The sequence below is a fragment of the Pempheris klunzingeri genome, chromosome 18 (assembly GCF_042242105.1).
Source record: "Pempheris klunzingeri isolate RE-2024b chromosome 18, fPemKlu1.hap1, whole genome shotgun sequence".
Lineage (NCBI taxonomy): Eukaryota > Metazoa > Chordata > Actinopteri > Acropomatiformes > Pempheridae > Pempheris > Pempheris klunzingeri.
Genome location: NC_092029.1, coordinates 1,394,329 through 1,413,708, shown reverse-complemented (window position 1 = coordinate 1,413,708; position 19,380 = coordinate 1,394,329). Strand labels below are relative to the sequence as shown.

The window sequence follows — 19,380 nt, the reverse complement described above, 5'->3', positions numbered from 1 at the left end:
TAACAAAGAAGAAAACACCAACATTTAGCGGGAGCTGCTGCAACAGGCTGCCGGAAGTGTATAAAATTACACAATAAATCAGTCGCACCAAATGGATATTTCCAGATCATTTGTTAAAACCTCTCCACAGTTGAGTCAAACAGTGATCCTGATGATCAAACAGTTACACATTCCTCTGGTACGTTTCTTACCTGCTGAAGTGACTTCAGGTCGACTCACAGACGCTTTCAATCTTCAACCTTCAACCTTCATGTGTGCAGGAAACACCGGGAAAGAGGAAGCTGCTCATTCCTTCCTCGTCAGTGTGTCTCTGTGCATGTGATCTGAGGACGCACCCTCTTTACGTCGGAGTTGAAAAAAGTTTCCTGTCCTTTACCTGACAGAGGCTGGAAAAGCAGAGAATGCTTTCTTGGTATTGTGTCAAAGGAAAAATACTCATTCACTCCTTCTAAACACTCCTCACTGTCTCCTTTCCTGATTCCTCTGTATGCCACTGCTGCATCAAGCTGTTCTCTGCACTCTGTCAGACCATTTCTACACAGCAACTGCACAGCAACTATCCAAAGCCTATAAATATATACATTTATAGAACATGTTATCATTGGTGTCTATGCATGTATGCATGTATATATGTAAAGAAGGCCTATGTTTGTGCTTATATGTACTTATTAATTTGTCATAAATATTATATTTTATCATAATAATTATAATTATTGTAATATTATTGTATTGTCAAGATATTTATTTTCTTCCACATTTAATAAGTAATGATCGCATAAAGTCAGATCACATCAGTACTGGAGGAGCTTTTATTTTGGACAAACGTCACCACCTACTGAAATCTCGCGAGACTTACAACCATAACAGCCTGCATCTGGGTCTTTGGGTCAGCTGATCAAAACACGGAAGTCGTAGCAGCAGTCCAGTTGTGATGGCTGACATATTGGAGAATGTTATATGTGCATAATTTTTCACCCCATACCACTATGCTTTGGAATAATAGATACGTAATATACCGAAATAAGTCCTTATTTTATCGGGATTGGTATGAGAGAAATATGTGGTCTACAGCTGAATTAATGGCTGCCAGTGCTAATATCTTGGATTATCAACAATTTTGCATAAAACATAAATTCAACCCTTCAAAATTAGACTTTATTAATTCACACAAAGCACTTCCTCAAGAATTTATATTTTTAACTGTAGTCGTTTATCACTGAGGCGTCTAGATCAGGCTTTTTCTAGAGAGCTTTAATAACTGCTGTCTTCAGGGCTCCAGAATCCATGTTGCTGCTGATCTGTAGTTGATCAGATGGTCAGTTAGCTCCACCTGGTGGACAGGTAGGAGAACTCCACCATCTGATCAGTGGCTCCTCTGACTCTCACTGGGTTTCTGCCACAGGTTGGACCAGTTTTGACGTCACTGGTGTTTTTCAGACTTGGACTCTGAAGGTATGAGGATGTGACGGCGTCCTCAGATCAGATGCACACAGACATCTACAATCAAACAGATAGATCTGCAGAGAACCAGATCGCAGGTCAGTTTGTCCTGAGATGCTGCTGGAAACACATTTTTTCTCGTGATGGCCAGATGAACCCTCATGAAGCCTTGAAGCTTTCCATCCAACTAGTTCAAAGAAAGGTTCTTGTGCACACAACCCCCCCCCTGCTGGTCAAAACCTTTACTCTGGGCTGTCTGCAACAGTGTCAGCATGGGAGTAACCACTGCCAAGAATAGAGGGGCGAGGCTGTGGAGTGCTTGGCCCTGATTAATACCAGATCCCTCACCAATAAAACTTTGATCCTGGACGACTTCTTCGCTTCCCACTTCCTGGACTTTCTGTTGTTGACAGAAACGTGGAGTAATTGAAATTGAAATTGAAATTGAAATTGAAATTGAAATTGAAAATTAAACCAGGTGAGAACAGCGTCTTCTCTGAGCACCTCCCCACAGGCTGCTGTTTCCTCAGCTCCCCTCAAGCATCTGGTCGGGGAAGGGGTCTCACCTCCATGTTCAAGGGCACCTTTAGCTGTCGACCTCTCTCCACAAACAACTACACCTATTTTTAACTACAGTTATTTGTGATTGACCTTACATGCCAGATCTGATGTGCTGTTGTGTAAGCCCTTTGCCTTGTCTCTTCTACGTTGTATCTTCACCTCCTCAACAGCTGGAGAGTTTGCTGCTGCTTTTATGGGCACACAGTCTTTCGACCTTAATGGTCTGATGCATCCTTTATGCCCAGACGACATTCTGTCCTCATTTTGCACCACTTGCTCGGGGATTCTGGACTCTATTGCCCCTTTTCGTAGCAAATCGGCTAAACCGAGAGCAGATCCCTGAGTAAATGACTCTACATGTGCCCTCAGGCAACACTGCCGTCAGGCTGAACCAAGATGGAAGAAGGACAAACTACATGTATCCTGGGAAATACTAAAAAACAGTCTCGCTGACTATCAAAGGGCTATGAAAGAGGCAAAATGTCAATATTTATGCAACGTCATCTCCAGCAACAGTCATCGCCCCAGAACTCTGTTCAACACAGTTAACTCTGTAGATAACCCTTGCACCTCTGTTCTGGCTGATGCTTCAATCAGGACTTGAGAATTTCCTTTACGTTTTCACTGAGTTCACAAAGTGGCCACTATCAAACAACTCCCCAGCAGCAGTTCAAATGTTGACTTGCCCGTTGCTCCAGCACATTCTGCTGTGTTTGAGCAGTTTGAACTGGTTTCTCTGTCAACTCTCACTAAAGTGCTGCAACATGTGAAACCTACAAACTGCCCTTTAGACCAGGGGTGTCAAACATACGGCCCGTGAATTTAGGTGGATCATCTTCTGGTGGTGGTGGTGGTGCCGAGGCTGCCAGTCTCTGCCCAGGTCCGGCGGTAGCTTGTGGTGGTGGTCTCTGGGGAGGGCATGTGTTGAGGAGAGGATCTTGCAGCACCTTTAAACTAGGATACAGAAGAGAAGAGGGGGAGTGTGGAGTATTTCATTGTTCTTTTCCTTTCTTGCTCGTTTTCTAACTTTCCTCTTAACCCTTACAACACTTTCCTACTAAAAAAAACCCTTTTTTTAAAAAAAAAAAATGTTGACCAATGACCAATCATTTAAATATTCAGTTGCTTTAGGTCCGTGTTTTTTGTGACATTATATCAACTTGTTGGAGCCAAAAAAGCATGAACAAAGAAATTAATTTGTATTTATATTTTGAACTGTATTTGGATCATGCATTGTTAGTTATATATGTTTTTTGATTGATAATAATTTGAAATATTAGATTTAGAGAAATGTTACATTGCTAGAATTAGTCTGAAAGTATCTAGTGCTGGTCATCTCCTCCCTCCTCCTCCTGCATTATAATCAGGTGAGAGAAGACAGCTGAGGGATTCTTTTGTGTCTGAAGGAGAGAGGGAAGACAAACAGATTTATGACCACAAGTCAAGGTGGCAAAGGGGAGTAAGTCGATTCTTACCTATGCATTCCTGGATCCAGGCAGCACTGCAACTTTGGGTTGAATCAGGATTAAAAAAACCCACGAATGGTACATTATTCAGTGGCAGAAACAATTTGTCACAATTTGCCTCTTTTAATTTTCAAGATTTTTCATGACTTTTTCAAACAATTTGTGTATTTTAAGGATCCACAGAAATCAGAATGTCAACATCTCACTGGCTTCTACCGATCGTTTCCTATACGCTGGATCGCAGTGGAATCGGGTCAGGCTCCATCAGACCACAGTCCTCCCATCTCTGAATGATGGTTGGTCGAGGTTGGAGGTGGAATCAGTTGTGATCCATGGTTGCTAACCCCTGTGGTCCTTCGGCTCTGTGATGAGATCCCAAGTCAGACTTCTGACCCCAAGTTGTTGTGGAAAATCGATATGGAATAGAACCAAGCTCGGTGCAATGTGAAGCAAACTGAGTTGTTTATTATCAGCAGATCTTGCAAGAGAGTCAAGTCATCCACACCACAGGAAAGTGACTGGCACAAAGAGATATCAGAGAGAATATTATAGGCAGTTGGGTGTATAAGGTAAAAATCTAAGCAGAACATAGCATTATAAATCACAGACAGAAGGAGCAACAATAGCCAAGGTAATCCCCTATTTTCTGGTAATCCTACCCTATGCTAAAATCAAGGTGGTTTCCTGTTTTTCTGATCATCTGCCCTCAAACTCAGCTCCAGATGTTTTCCTCTTTTCGCCATGTCCTTTTCTTAGGATCAGTTGCAGGGCTGTTGCGGGGCAGATATACATTTGACTGTCTCAGTGTTGTCTGTCTCACTTCTGCTTTCAAAAGTCATCAAGAACTAATTGCCCCCCCTGAACTAATTGTCTGATAATGGTCTGTTGATGTCAAAAACGCACAAAAGATGGGACAGCGGTTGTGCTTATGAATACTGGGGTCATGGTGACTTTATTCATTCGCATTAACAAACAATATTTTTTCTATTGTGCTTTATATGTGTTCATAAATCATTCCAACACTCGAACCACTTCCTGAACCCACAAGGCTTCAGACGGCATTAGTCACGCCCTTAAAGGATCACACCTCGTGACGCCCTTCATAAAAGACTTCCTGGAATTTCTTGACACACTTTGAAGCATCAGCACAGCACGTAACATCACTATCGAAGGGGTTCTCCACCTGGGAGATCTGCAGAGAACCAGATTGCAGGTCAGTTTGTTCTGAAACTCTGCTGGAAACACATTTTTTCAGGGTTTTTAACCCCTTACTGCCTGAATTTATTTACAATTATATAAAAAAATAAATTATTTGTGTTTTTGCATTCAAGCAGATGCTAAATGAAGTGGAGATTGTTAATTTGAATATAGCATAGCATAGACCTACAAACTGCCCTTTAGACCAGGGGTGTCAAACGTACGGCCCGTGGGCCGAATCAGGTCCGTGAACGGGTTTAATCCGGCCTGCGAGATGATTTTGCAAAGTATAAAAATGAGCTGCAATTTTTCAATGAAAGAAACTGCTGTTCTAAATGTGTCCACTGGGTGTCACTATAGCAATTCTGTTAAGCAAGCAAACTGTTTTTAGCGGGGCTGAGCAAGTGGGCCAAGCAAGTACAGCTAGCTACCTTGATGCTAATGAAATTGCAGTGGCTTCAAAACCATTTAGTGAGGGTGAATTTGTGAAAACGTGCATGCTGAAGGCTGTGGAGATCGTGTGCCCTGAAAAATGCCAGGCTTTTGCAAATATCAGCCTGACAAGAAACACAGTTGCAGACAGGATTTCTGATCTTTCGGCAGGTCAGCCAGCTGAAGCGCAAAGTAAAGTCATTTACTTGTACTATTTTGGACCAAAGTAAAACAAAGAAAACATCTGAAGTTGCTGTTATTTTTAAATTATTATGCCATGATTTTACTGGTCCGGCCCACTTGGGAATAGATTTTCCTCCATGTGGCCCCTGAGCTAAAATGAGTTTGACACCCCTGCTTTAGACATTGTTCCTGCCAAATTGTTGGTAGAGGTTTTTAGAGTTTTGGGAGACAAGGCTAACCATTAGGTCCTATCTAGACATTGGATTCAAACCGGGCTCCACAGGAGGACAACACACATCTTTCATCAGGAGTAGCAAGTGACTGCATAGCTGAGAGAGAGAGAGGAAGTGAAACCACTGTGTGTGTGTGTTTGTGCATGTCTGAGCTGTGCTTTTTGCACCAAAATCATGCACTACGCCGAAAGCGTAGCAACTATCAGTGTGGATGGTGACACGCAGCGGCTGCTTCGTTTGTTCTGAGACTCTGCTGGAAACACATTTTTTCAGGGTTTTTAACCCCTTACTGCCTGAATTTATTTACAATTATATAAAAAAATAAATTATTTGTGTTTTTGCATTCAAGCAGATGCTAAATGAAGTGGAGATTGTTAATTTGAATATAGCATAGCATAGACCAGTACAATATAATAATAGTATAATAAAATATATATGTACATACGCACAGAATATATATATATATTTATTTATGTATGTATGCTTCTATGTATATATAATGTATACATAGAAGATGCATCAACCGGCATTAGTGGGATACAGAGGCCACCTCAGCAAATTTGTGACAACAGGCAACAAGGGGTTAAACATTGAAGTCTGAGGGTGGATTGTAAAAATCCTCTTCTTCTTCCCTTTGAAAGGCTTCTGCTTCCTCCTTTCAGCGCGAGACGGCCTCTGCCTTTCTGCTGCTTCAACAGTTTCCTCTCTTCAGCCCCTTGAACGTCCTCACGTTCAGCTTTTTCTACACAGTTAAACCATCAGAAGGTGGAGAAGTGTGTCCTGTTTGAGAGCCCGACAACGTTTCAGCTGTCTGAACTATCGGCTCCAAAGCAACAGGAAACCATTCAGCTTCCTCATTCACTCTGATGTTACTTTGGCTCTGAAGCTTCCTCTATTTTCTTATATTTTGTTCTATATATTTATTTTGGCTTAATTTCGTACCTCCTCATGTGTAAATGTGTGTTGGTCTGACAAATAAAGTGAATCTTCATCTCAGCAAAGTCTGCTGCTGCTCACAGTGACGTCGGTTCAGCTCTACGGCTCAGTGTTTGGAGCCGAGGGCTTGGACTAGTACTAGTAGTACTACTAGTACTACTAGTACTACTGCTCCCTGTACTGGTACTGCTAGTACTAACACATTAGCAGTACTACTACTACTTCCACTAGCTTTTCTGCTATTCATTACGCTGCAGTTGAGCTTTCAGCTTTCAGCTACATTCATTCGGCATTTCAGCATCTTCAGCGATGTGATGAAGATAAATGTGTGAATAAGTTTCTGTGTCTCGTTTGGACAAACATCTTTTATTCTGGCTGTTTGTTTAAAAGGTGGAAGGAGGCTGATTTAATGAACTGATGATTTATGGCTCGATTAGTGGGCTTTAATTTCAGGGGGAAGCATATAAACGATGAAAAGAAGAGGTCAGAGAATGGACCCTTGAGGAACCCCACACGTTATTTTTGTTTGCTCAGATTTAAAATGATCAGTCGGCACAAAGTAGTCCCACTTTTCTAACCTGTCCAACAGCATCTCAGATAGTCAGTTAGCTCCACCTGGTGGACAGGTAGGAGAACTACACCATCTGATCAGTGGCTCCTCCCTCTGACTCTCACTGGGTTTCTGCCACAGGTTGGACCAGTTTTGACGTCACTGGTGTTTGTCAGACTTGGACTCTGACCCTATGAGGGTGTGACGGCGTCTTCAGATCAGATGCACACAGACACCAGGACTGACGAGGAAGGAATGAGCAGCTTCTTCTCTCCCAGTGTTTCCTCATGAAGGTGGAAAGCGTCTGTCAGTCCACCTGAAGTCAGTTCAGCAGGTGAGAATCCGACCAGAGGAATGTGTGAATGTTTGATCATCAGGATCACTGTGGTCACTGTTTGACTCCACTGGAGAAATGTTTCTTCACTGGCTGCTTCATTTGTGTTTCTGCTTTCATGAGTAAATATTGTTAATAATTTCTATCTGAGCTGAAGAACAACGATGTGCATGTTATTATTCTCACTGTGACGTCTTCAGGTGGAACCAACAGCAGTAAGAGCCAGAAAATACTGTCAGACCTGGTTGGACAGTGAAGGAGAGCAGCTCTCAGTGTGAAGGTGGGGGCTCTGCTATGGATCAGTGTGAGGAGGGAGGCCCCCCCTCTAAAACCACCCTGTGGGGGGACCGTGACGGCCGGACCGAAGCTCAGAGGTGAGATGAGGATCTGTTACCGTCCACCATCTTCTCCATGTCAGAGTTCAGCACACCATCATTGTTCTCACTCAGAGCTCTGTGTGTGCTGAAGCAATAAATCATTGATCTTCTAACAGAACGACTGATGTCAGAGTGTGTGTTGTTTTGAAGTCCAGAACAGCAGAGACCAGATGTTCCTGTTTCCAGCTGTGTGTCAATGAGGACTGATTTTAATCTTAAGTCACTTTTGTTTGTTCGGCCTCTCTCATGTTCTTCTATCCTGTTTTGCTTCGTCTGTCAAAGCACTTAGTAAACTCTGTTTTTAAAGGTGGCTTCTGTTCAGGTATGTTTTTGTGTTTCCTCCACAGAGTTCATCAGGATAACTTAGATGTTCCCAGTGGTGAATCTGTGCTGCAGCATCACACAGACCTGGACTCCATATTTATGGTGAGTGGAGAAACAAGCACAGCCTCTACTGATGACTGCAACGGATGAAATGATAACAGTCCAATGTTGACAATGATCTTGGCTCAAGGGAAAGGGGATGAGGAGCAGTGTTTAGCCAAACAACGTGTCTGAAGGTTCCCAAATAAGTGAGTTTTTGGGATGTTATTGAACATTGTTCTATTTAGGATGAGGTTCATCTCCGCTGATTAAGAAACTCTATTGTCATATCTGAAATGTTTGGAGCCCCTCACAAGACAAGGAGGAAAAAAGATGGAGGAAAGACAGATCAATACTTCAGTTCTCCCAAGAGACTTTTTGCCAAACATTTCCCTTTCGGTCAGCGTACGATACACAACTGTAAAGAACAGCACGACTGACGAGTCTGGCTGTGAACAACTCTCCCAATATTCACACAGACACAGAAACCTCCCTCCTTCACATGAAACATGGAGGTCAGATCAGCCATTCATGTCCGAGCATGAATTATTAGCAACATGAATGAAAACATGGTACCACTGAATAAGCACAAAGGCTCAGGCCGTGAATATTAGTGAAACACTAACTTGGTGCTGACTTCATCATGTAGAAAGTCACATGAACCAGCTTGACCTGCTTCGGTACGATACTGAGTTAAACGGTTCTTAATCTGGAAGACAGTGAAGCGAATAAACAGGCAGGAACGTGCAGGAACACGATTCCTATCATATAAACTGGGTTACTGATCTACTTACTGATGGACTTCAACACGTTGTAAGTGACGCTGATCGCCTGTCAGCGACCTTCGAGCTTCTAACAACTGTCATCAGGATCATTGTGCCAGTAAGATGTTTTGTTTTCATGTCTGTGGTTTTCATCTGTGTTGACTTTCTCATCCTGAATCCTCTTTAGAAGTCCAGCTTTTTTCCTGCCAAATCCAGACACCCATCAGTTTGAACAGTTTTATTCAGTTTTAAATCTTCCCCTGGAAAAATGAGCTTTTTTCAGTGTATGAATTAACTTCATCAAATGAATCTGCTTCATCGACTGCACTGATGCCAGTTCATCCGAAATGTTGAAGAGAAAAGAACTCCTACACTTTCAATAGAAATTCTTCTGATTTACTTACCGCGTAGTGAGGACTCAAACTGTAATCTTTAAACACAGTGACTTACTTTTTGCAGACTAAACACAAAACTTTACTGACAACTTTAGTGAAAAAAAGTCTTAAATATCTATATCATAATAATATCATAAATATTCTTAATAATAATCATTTGGTTTTGACACTGCTGTGTGCTCCGACTCTCCACTTTAATTCAGGACAGACAAACTCCCTCTCCCAAAACTTTAAGAAGTGAATCAGCATTTCTCTGTCATGGTTGGGCTTCCCCCATGTTCTTTTAGTATGTTTTTGATTGTTGCAGGAAAAAGAGATGATGACACCTCAAGAGGCCCTCCTGGGAATTTTGGAGGATTTGGGAAAAGACGACTTTACAAAATTTAAGTGGTACCTGCAGCAGAGAGGAGTCCTGAAGGGCTTCCCACCAATCCCAAAGAGTCGACTGGAGAAAGCAAACAGGATGGACACAGTGGATCAGATGATGAAGACTTACTCTATAAACACCATGAAAGTGACCAAAGTGGTTTTGGTTTTGATTAATCAGCATGATCTGGTGAAGAATTTCCCACCTACCATCTCAGAACCAACAGGTAGGTCATTAGAAAGGTTTTTGACAAAGTAGGAAGCTGCATATTATGCGTTCATCAACCGGAAAATTATCCCAAGCAAACCTCAAAGTCCACCAAGGCTTCGGAAAAAGTCCTGGAAGACACCAGAGTGGCCGTCACAGTCACCTGACTAGATTCCCACAGAAAATCTCTGGTGAGATTTGAAGAAAAAGGTTGCAGCACATAAACCCAAGAATAATAGAGAGCTGGAGGCTGTTGTTCATGAGGAATGAGCTCCTCAGATTAAACTAAACTAGCTAAAAGGTGCTCTACTAAGTACTAAAGATACATGTCAGGAAGGGGCTGAATAGTTTAGAGACTGCAGTTGTCATAAAAGTGGCATGTTGTGTTGAATTTGGAGAAACCACCTTTCATACTCATTTAAGACAGTTGAAAGTTTGTAGATTTTGCAGATACTACTACTGTACTCGTTACTAATTTGTGATGTGGATTTAATAATTTTGAGTCCAGCTGTATTTGCTGATACATTTGTTGTGCCATCTTATCACTAATGTCTAATTTTTGTTCATTCAGAGATTCTTGCTGAGTGCCAGCGGAAACTCAAGTCTACCCTGCAGAAGAGGTTCCAGAGTGTGTTTGAGGGCGTCGCCAAAGCAGGAAACCCAACGCTGCTGAACCAGATCTACACAGAGCTCCACATCACAGAGGGGGGGGCTGCAGAGGTCAACAATGAACATGAGGTCAGACAGATTGAAGCAGCTTCCAGGAAACCAGACAGACCAGAAACAACCATCAGATGTGAGGACGTCTTCAAAGCTCCACCTGGAAGAGTGGAACCAATCAGAACAGTGATGACAAAGGGAGTGGCCGGCATCGGGAAAACAGTCTTAACGCAGAAGTTCACTCTGGACTGGGCTGAAGACAAAGCCAACCAGGACATACAGTTCATGTTTCCTTTCACCTTCAGAGAGCTGAATGGGGTAAAAAAAAAAAAATGCAGCTTGGTGGAACTTGTTCATCGATTCTTTCCTGAAACCAAAGACGCAGGAATCTGCAGGTTTGAAGAGTTCCAGGTCGTCTTCATCTTCGACGGTCTGGACGAGTGTCGACTTCCTCTGGACTTCCTCAACAATGAGACCCTGACTGATGTGACAGAGTCCACCTCAGTGGATGTGCTGCTGACAAACCTCATCAGGGGGAATCTGCTTCCCTCTGCTCGACTCTGGATAACCACACGACCTGCAGCAGCCAATCAGATCTGTGCTGAGTGTGTTAGCATGGTGACAGAGGTCAGAGGGTTCACTGACCCTCAGAAGGAAGAGTACTTCAGGAAGAGGTTCAGAGATGAGGAGCAGGCCGACAGAATCATCTCCCACATCAAGACGTCCCGAAGTCTCCACATCATGTGCCACATCCCAGTCTTCTGCTGGATCACTGCTAATGTTCTGGAGGATCTGCTTAAGAAAACAGAAGAGGACAAGGAGCTGCCCAAGACCCTGACTGAGATGTACATCCAGTTCCTGGTGGTTCTGTATAAACTGAAGAACGTCAAGTATGATAAAAGATCTGAGACAGATCCACACTGGAGTCCAGAGAGCAGGAAGATGATCGAGTCTCTGGGAAAACTGGCGTTTGAGCAGCTGCAGAAAAGGAACCTGATCTTCTATGAATCAGACCTGACAGAGTGCGGCATCGATATCAGAGAAGCCTCTAAGTACTCAGGAGTGTTCACACAGATCTTCAGAGAGGAGAGCGGACTGTACCAGGACGTGTTCTGCTTCGTCCACCTGAGCGTTCAGGAGTTTCTGGCTGCTCTTCATGTTCATCTGACCTTCATCAAGTCTGGAGTCAATCTGCTGTCAGAAGAACGAACAACATTGTCTAAAATATTAGGAGGTAAAACAAAAGTGAAAAATCTCCACCAGAGTGCTGTGGACAAGGCCCTACAAAGTCCAAATGGACACCTGGATTTGTTCCTCCGCTTCCTGTTGGGTCTTTCACTGCAGACCAATCAGAATCTCCTACGAGGTCTGCTGACTCAGACAGGAAGTAGCTCAGAGACCAACCAGGAAACAGTCAGATACATTAAGGAGAAGATTAGTGAGAATCTGTCTCCAGAGAGAAGCATCAACCTGTTCCACTGTCTGAATGAACTGAATGATCGTTCTCTAGTGGAGGAGGTCCAACAGTCCCTGAGATCAGGAAGTCTCTCCTCAGATAAACTGTCTCCTGCTCAGTGGTCAGCTCTGGTCTTCATCTTACTGTCATCAGAAGAAGATCTGGACGTGTTTGAGCTGAAGAAATACTCTGCTTCAGAGGAGGCTCTTCTGAGGCTGCTGCCAGTGGTCAGAGCCTCCAGCAAAGCTCTGTAGGTGGATGGATCACCGCAAGAATCAATATAATCCAATAAGTCTAAAGATCTGAAGTAAAACATTTTGCTTGTGGTATTTCTGATTCTTTCTCAGGCTGAGTGGCTGTAACCTCTCTGAGAGAAGCTGTGCAGCTCTGTCCTCAGTTCTCAGCTCCCAGTCCTCCAGTCTGACAGAGCTGGACCTGAGTAACAACAACCTGAAGGATGCAGGAGTGAAGCTCCTGTCTGCTGGACTGAGGAGTCCACACTGCACACTGAAGACTCTCAGGTCAGGATTCAGCTGCTACTTGAACAGTTGATCTTCTAAATCCTGCACATCTGGCTTCAGGTCATTTTCAGTCAAGATGATCAACATCTGTAGGATTTTCTTGCAGACACGATTTCCTAACACACTGAATTTATGATGTTTTCCTGATTCCAGGCTGTCAGGCTGTCTGGTCACTGAGGAAGGCTGTGCCGCTCTGGCCTCAGCTCTGAGCTCCAACCCCTCCCATCTGAAAAAGATGGACCTGAGTAACAACGACCTGAAGGATTCAGGAGTGAAGCTCCTGTCTTCTGGACTGGGGAGTCCACACTGTACACTGGAGAATCTCAGGTCAGAGATCAGCTGTTTGTTATCAGTTGATTAAAACGTTGGTTTACACTCAAGTTAATGTTGATGACTCCACATCTGAGGGATCATTCTTCTCATATAACTCTCTGAAAAATGACATCAAACGAACAGAACAGGAAAGGAGTTGTAACTGTAACTCTGAATAGTCTACATTGGTTTGTATAACTGCATCAGTGTTTGTTGTCTATGAGTCAGCGACTCAGTAGATACCAACTTGTTCCCATTACCAGGTCGTCAAAGACTCAGCGTCTGGTACTGAGGCACAAGGCACCCTTCAGCTGCACCATTAGATGTTCAGAAACACTGATCTGGCCCTTCACTCCAAACATTCTCACTCCCATGTCATCAAATGCTGACCTCTGTTTAGCTTCTGTATGAGATTCACAGGACTCTGACCTCGCCACAGGTCTACTGGACCTTCATCATGAGGCAAGAATGATGAACACCTGGTTAAAAGATGGTTTGGGTGAAACTGTCTCCTGGCTGAAAGTTCAGTGTCTGATCGATCCATCCATCCATCCATCCATCCATCCATCCATCCATCCATTTATCTAATCTGACCACTTCCTTTGCAGACTTTCTCACTATTTACACTATATAGCCCTCTAGCGTCCCACACAGACACTTCAAGGTGCCTTGTTAGTCGGTATCAGACACATAAGGGGTCGACAAAATGGCAATATTTAATGAGCTGGTAATGATAACAGTCTGAGAATAGGTGTAGATTTTCTTGCAGTTCTTTTTTCATTGAGAAATTGTACCAACTCTTTCCTGATTCCAGGCTGTCAGGCTGTCTGGTCACTGAGAAAAGCTGTGCTGCACTGGCCTCAGCTCTGAGCTCCAACCAATCCCATCTGAGAGAGATGGACCTGAGTAACAACGACCTGAAGGATTCAGGAGTGAAGTCCCTCTGTGCTGGATTGAAGCGTCCACACTGTACACTGGAGACTCTCAGGTCAGGATTCAGCCACATATCAAAACGCATTTTAAATACTGCTTTACTTTCACATCAGTGTTAAAGAAATATGGAACTTCTTAAAGACTGTCCTGATAACATGAGTGCAGCTGTGACTTGGTTGTTAAAACAGGTTGATGGTTTCATCAGTGACTCTTGCTACATATCAAAGATGCTTATTTCATTATTAAGTCTGTTCTGTCCTTGAATCCTTGAGATTTCTTAGACTTCTGAAGCTGATTGATGGGGAACTTTTCAAACTAACAAAATGAAAACATCAAGACTATCATTAAGTTGTCTCTTTGTGTTGATGACTGGTACTTGACCATTTTGAAAACTAATTCCATGCTGTCATGTATGATTATTCTTCTTATTAAATGACCTGAAACATGGTGTCCAAAAGCTAATGGAACGGCTGGACACCAATCTGAATAATCTTTATGAGTTGAAATAGTCACAATTATGAGTGTCCGGCTTTTCCAATCTGTTTTTTAGGCATGTCCTCAAGATAGAGTAGGTATAGATTTTGTGATATTTTTCCTGATTCCAGGCTGTCAGGCTGTCTGGTCACTGAGAAAAGCTGTGCTGCTCTGGCCTCAGCTCTGCGCTCCAACCCCTCCCATCTGACAGAGATGGACCTGAGTAACAACGACTTGAAGGATTCAGGAGTGAAGTCCCTCTGTGCTGGATTGAAGCATCCACAATGTACACTGGAGACTCTCAGGTCAGAGTTCAGCCACATATCAAAAGGCCTTTTAAATACTGCTTTACTTTCACGTCAGTGTTAAAGAAATATGGAACTTCTTAAAGACTGTCCTGATAACATGAGTGCAGCTGTGACTTGGTTGTTAAAACAGGTTGATGGTTTCATCAGTGACTCTTCTTGCTCACTGTCAAAGATGTGTATTCCATTATTCCTAAATCTGTTCTGTCCTTGAATCATTGAGATTTCTTAGATTTCTGAAGCCGATTGATGGGGAACTTTTCAAACTAACAAAATGAAAACATCAAGACTATCATTAAGTTGTCTCTTTGTGTTGATGACTGGTACTTGACCATTTTGAAAACTAATTCCATGCTGTCATGTATGATTATTCTTCTTATTAAATGACCTGAAACATGGTGTCCAAAAGCTAATGGAAAGACTGGACACCAGTCTGAATAATCTTTATGAGTTGAAATAGTCACAATTATGAGTGTCAGGCTTTTCCAATCTGTTTTTTAGGCATGTCCTCAAGATAGAGTAGGTATAGATTTTGTGATATTTTTCCTGATTCCAGGCTGTCAGGCTGTCTGGTCACTGAGGAAGGCTGTGCTGCTCTGGCCTCAGCTCTGCGCTCCAACCCCTCCCATCTGACAGAGATGGACCTGAGTAACAACGACTTGAAGGATTCAGGAGTGAAGTTCCTCTGTGCTGGATTGAAGCATCCACACTATACACTGGAGACTCTCAGGTCAGGATTCAGCCACATATCAAAAGGCCTTTTAAATACTGCTTTACTTTCACGTCAGTGTTAAAGAAAAATGGAACTTCTTAAAGACTGTCCTGATAACATGAGTGCAGCTGTGACTTGGTTGTTAAAACAGGTTTATGGTTTCATCAGTGACTCTTGCTACATATCAAAGATGTGCATTTCATTATTAAGTCTGTTCTGTCCTTGAATCCTTGAGATTTCTTAGACTTCTGAAGCTGATTGATGGGGAACTTTTCAAACTAACAAAATGAAAACATCAAGACTATCATTAAGTTGTCTCTTTGTGTTGATGACTGGTACTTGACCATTTTGAAAACTAATTCCATGCTGTCATGTATGATTATTCTTCTTATTAAATGACCTGAAACATGGTTTCAAGATACCAATGGCTGGGACTGGACACCAATCTGAATAATCTTTATTAGTTGAAATGAAGCCGTCACAATTATGAGTGTCCGGCTTTTCCAATCTGTTTTTTTAGGCATGTCCTCAAGATAGAGTAGGTGTAGATTTTGTGATATTTTCCTGATTCCAGGCTGTCAGGCTGTCTGGTCACTGAGGAAGGCTGTGCTGCTCTGGCCTCAGCTCTGAGCTCCAACCCCTCCCATCTGAGAGAGCTGGACCTGAGCTACAACCATCCAGGAGAGTCAGGAGTGAAGCTGCTGTCTGCTGGACTGGAGGATCCACAGTGGAGACTGGACACTCTCAGGTATGAACAGAGCCAAAACCTGGTGTTTGTGGTTTCTCGTTACTAATTATGGAGATATATTTGTCCCAATATTATTTGTGTGAACAGCTCATCTATCTGTCTGTGAATGTGGAATCTATAAATATAAAACACCTTCCACAAATACAAAAAAAGATATTTTGCAAATTTAACGGACCAGCAAAACACAAATTCCAAAAATAAAAACAACATAATTCCAAAGTAGTGCAATAACCTGCTAGCACCAAGCTAGCATTAGATAGCTAATGCTGAGCTAACCGTCTTGGCTAACAGGCCACACACACTAACAATAGTGTTCAAGTGACTGATGTGTTAAGTTTGACGTTTGAGCTTTATTTTGACATGGCAGACGTTGCAAGCTGGGATTCTTGTGTTTGAGGCTTGTGTGAAGAAGTTATTCTGACTAACGGCACAGCAGCTGTTTGCTCGCCTGCTGTCGCTGCTGCAGCTTCCAGTCCTCACTAGATACTGAAGGTTAAACATGAAGATAAGGGAGGGAAAGACGTCCAGCTTCCTTGTGCTGCTGCGTCAGAAGCAGAAGTATTTCTGAAGAAGCAGCACAAGCCCACGAGCATCCTCAGACAAAAGTGTGTGTGCTAGAATGTCTCCAGAACAAATGAACACACACTAATAATCAGCGTCACATTAACGTGATTAAACACTGAACGCAACAGCTCGTAGAGACGGCGTGCTCTTACTTTGGTGGGACGTTTGTCTGAAATTCAAGGATTCACAAATATCTGTTCACATACGCTTTTCATTTCTCTGTAGATTCATTTGATATATTCACAGGTTTTATTGTGGAAGTTGTTTTTTATTTGCAGAACATGTTCAGTAATAACACTGAGACAAACCATCTCTATAAAAATGTTCCTGTTTTCATCCTCTGACTGTTTCTTCCTGCAGGATGGACCATGGTGGAGAACACAGGCTGAAACCTGGTCTGAGGAAGTGTGAGTGTGGATTCAGACTCATTCATGAGAACAGAGCAGCTCACAATCTGATGTTTAAAGATATTTACAGACTCCACACTGCAGCCTTCTAGTCAGCTACAGATGACAACCTGTCACTTTATTTCTTTGACTTATGAACATTTAATAAATATAGACGCAATTAATCGTCTTTATCAATCAACCTTTCTTTATATAGAGCTAATTCATAACCAATGTTGTGACTGATCCTGATCAATGTGACTGAAGCTGATCATGAAGATGTAGAGTTGACTGTAACAGCACCACCCTGAGGTCACTGTGTGTCTCAGCAGGTGGTGAAATGTGCAGCCCACCAGGTTTGGTGTCTGCAGGTCTTCACCTTGTTGCTGCATGAACTCTTTTAGTGTAGAAGAAGAAGAAGGAGGCTCCAGCTGCTCGACCCTGAATAAACTAAAGTCAAAGCCAACAGTTGGATCAGCTGATAACCTGCTGCTGTTTGGTGTCTTCTTCTCTCCATCAGGGGCCTGTGAACTCTCAGTGGACACAAACACAGTGAACAGAAAGCTCAAACTGTCTGACAACAACAGGACGGTGACAATGGTGGAGGAACAGCAGCCATATCCTGATCATCCAGAGAGATTTGAGGACTGGGAACAGCTGCTGTGCAGAGAAGGTCTGACTGGTCGCTGCTACTGGGAGGTGGAGTGGAGAGGAGGGGTGGATGTAGCTGTGAGTTACAGAGGAATCAAGAGGAGGGGAAACACTAAGGACTGTTGGTTTGGATTAAATGATCAGTCCTGGAGTCTGAGCTGTTCAGGTCTTGGTTACTCTGTCAGGCACAATAACAAAAAAACAACCATCACCTCCTCCTTCCTCACCTTTATGCTCTCCTATTCCTCCTCCTTCCCCTCCACCTTCTCCACCTCCTACTTCTTCTCCTTCCTCCCTTCCCTCTTCCCCTCCTCTGGTACAGTAGCAGTGTACTTGGACTGTCCTGCCGGCTCTCTGTCCTTCTACAGAGTCTCCTCTGACTCTCTGATCCACCTCCACACCTTCAGGACCACCTCCACTGAGCCTCTGTATCCTGGGTTCGGGTTCTGGTTCAGGTCCTGGTCTGGTATCTCCTCAGTGTCTCTGTGTTCTCTGTAGGACGAAGAGTCTCAGAACCAGAAACACTCAGAAGATTAACAATCACAGTAACACACACACCATCTCTGTCTTTAGGGTTAGGGTTCACGTCTTGTTTGTACATAAAGTTTTGTTAAACCTGTTTCACAGTTTTCCAGCGTTGGACTTCAACTTCACTTTTAAAAACTTGTTTTTCTGAGAATGTGAGAAAATCTTTGAAGGCTTTTCTTTAGTTTCTTGAACTTTTTCCTCAACAGTGTACTTTTATTTCTCCTGTGCTGTGATGTTGATGTAAAAATGTGGGCTCACCGGATCAAACATGAGATCACTTGGAAGGATCCATGTTGTCGTTGAATAAAATGTTGGTAGAATAAATGTTTTGGTGTCGTTCAGCTTCTGCTCTCATGTCTCCACAAACCACCAACACAAACCTGCAGGTGTTTTAGCAGAGAAAAGTTCAGACAGTAAAACTTTCCAGAACCGTCTCCTTTAAAACATGTTGACGATGAATTAAATCCAGGTTTTCCTGCTGGTTTCTCTGCTTCTGACTGACATGAAACCTTCTAAATCAAAGTGAACACGTTTAAACACACTGAAACATTCAGCTGCTCCTGTGAACTAAACCAATCAGCAGCTTTCTGTTTGTGTCGCTGACAGAAAGTCTTCAGTGAAACTCCACATTGAACAAAGTGAACTAACAGCACTGATGCAGAAGTGAAGTCCAGCTAATGCTGAAGATCACGTCTTCTGATCAAAGCTTCATTGATTATTATTAAACTGACTCAACAGAAAACAGAGGCAGAATTTCATGGTGGTCAGAAACTTGGAGAAAAACCAGCGTTGGCTGTGAATTAACGAATTAACGAATGCCTGATCATCATACGACAAACTGCTTCATACCATTGGCCAGCAGGCTAACAGTTTAGCTAACATCCGAAGCTCCAGTCCGTTAGAAATCCAGCATGTCAGAATAACCTTCATGCAAGTGAATGACTGAACACACACACACACAGAGGAAACAAACAGCACTAAAATATTCTCCTGAAAAAGAGGCTAAAACCAGTTTTCCTGCTGCAGTATGTCATCATTATGGCATCAGACAGAGGACTTCTCTCTATACTGGTCTTGTTAGACCTGAGTGCATCAGACAGAGGACTTCTCTCTGTCCTGGTCTTGTTAGACCTGAGTGCTGCTTTTGACACCATTGACCATCACATCCTGTTACAGAGACTGGAACAGTTCATTGGTATAAAAGGAACTGCATTAAGCTGGTTTAAGTCCTATTTATTAGATCGATTTCAGTTTGTACACGTTAACAATGAATCCTCTGTCCACACTAAGGTTAGACATGGAGTTCCACAAGGTTCAGTGCTTGG

At 42.9% G+C, this 19,380-nt stretch overlaps 1 protein-coding gene across 1 annotated transcript; it reads left to right on the top strand.

Moving 5' to 3' along the window:
* The first annotated feature begins 7,626 nt into the window (after nucleotides 1–7,626).
* Nucleotides 7,627–18,379, top strand: LOC139218261 (NACHT, LRR and PYD domains-containing protein 3-like). The gene is made up of 12 exons (XM_070849825.1): nucleotides 7,627–7,706; nucleotides 8,057–8,135; nucleotides 9,539–9,824; nucleotides 10,377–12,171; nucleotides 12,269–12,442; nucleotides 12,596–12,769; nucleotides 13,569–13,742; nucleotides 14,293–14,466; nucleotides 15,753–15,926; nucleotides 16,851–16,897; nucleotides 17,397–17,751; nucleotides 17,839–18,379. Exons 1-12 carry the CDS (start codon nucleotides 7,627–7,629, stop codon nucleotides 18,023–18,025), a joined length of 3,699 nt encoding a protein of 1,232 aa, XP_070705926.1. The 3' UTR covers nucleotides 18,026–18,379.
* The last annotated feature ends 1,001 nt before the right edge of the window (nucleotides 18,380–19,380 follow it).

Excerpts from the sequence above, each read along its gene's own strand:
- LOC139218261 (XM_070849825.1), top strand. The coding sequence starts at position 7,627 with ATGGATCAGTGTGAGGAGGGAGGCCCCCCCTCTAAAACCACCCTGTGG. Across the intron at positions 12,443-12,595 it reads TGCACACTGAAGACTCTCAG|GCTGTCAGGCTGTCTGGTCA; the intron begins GTCAGGATTCAG and ends TCCTGATTCCAG. Across the intron at positions 16,898-17,396 it reads GAAACCTGGTCTGAGGAAGT|GGGCCTGTGAACTCTCAGTG; the intron begins GTGAGTGTGGAT and ends TCTCTCCATCAG.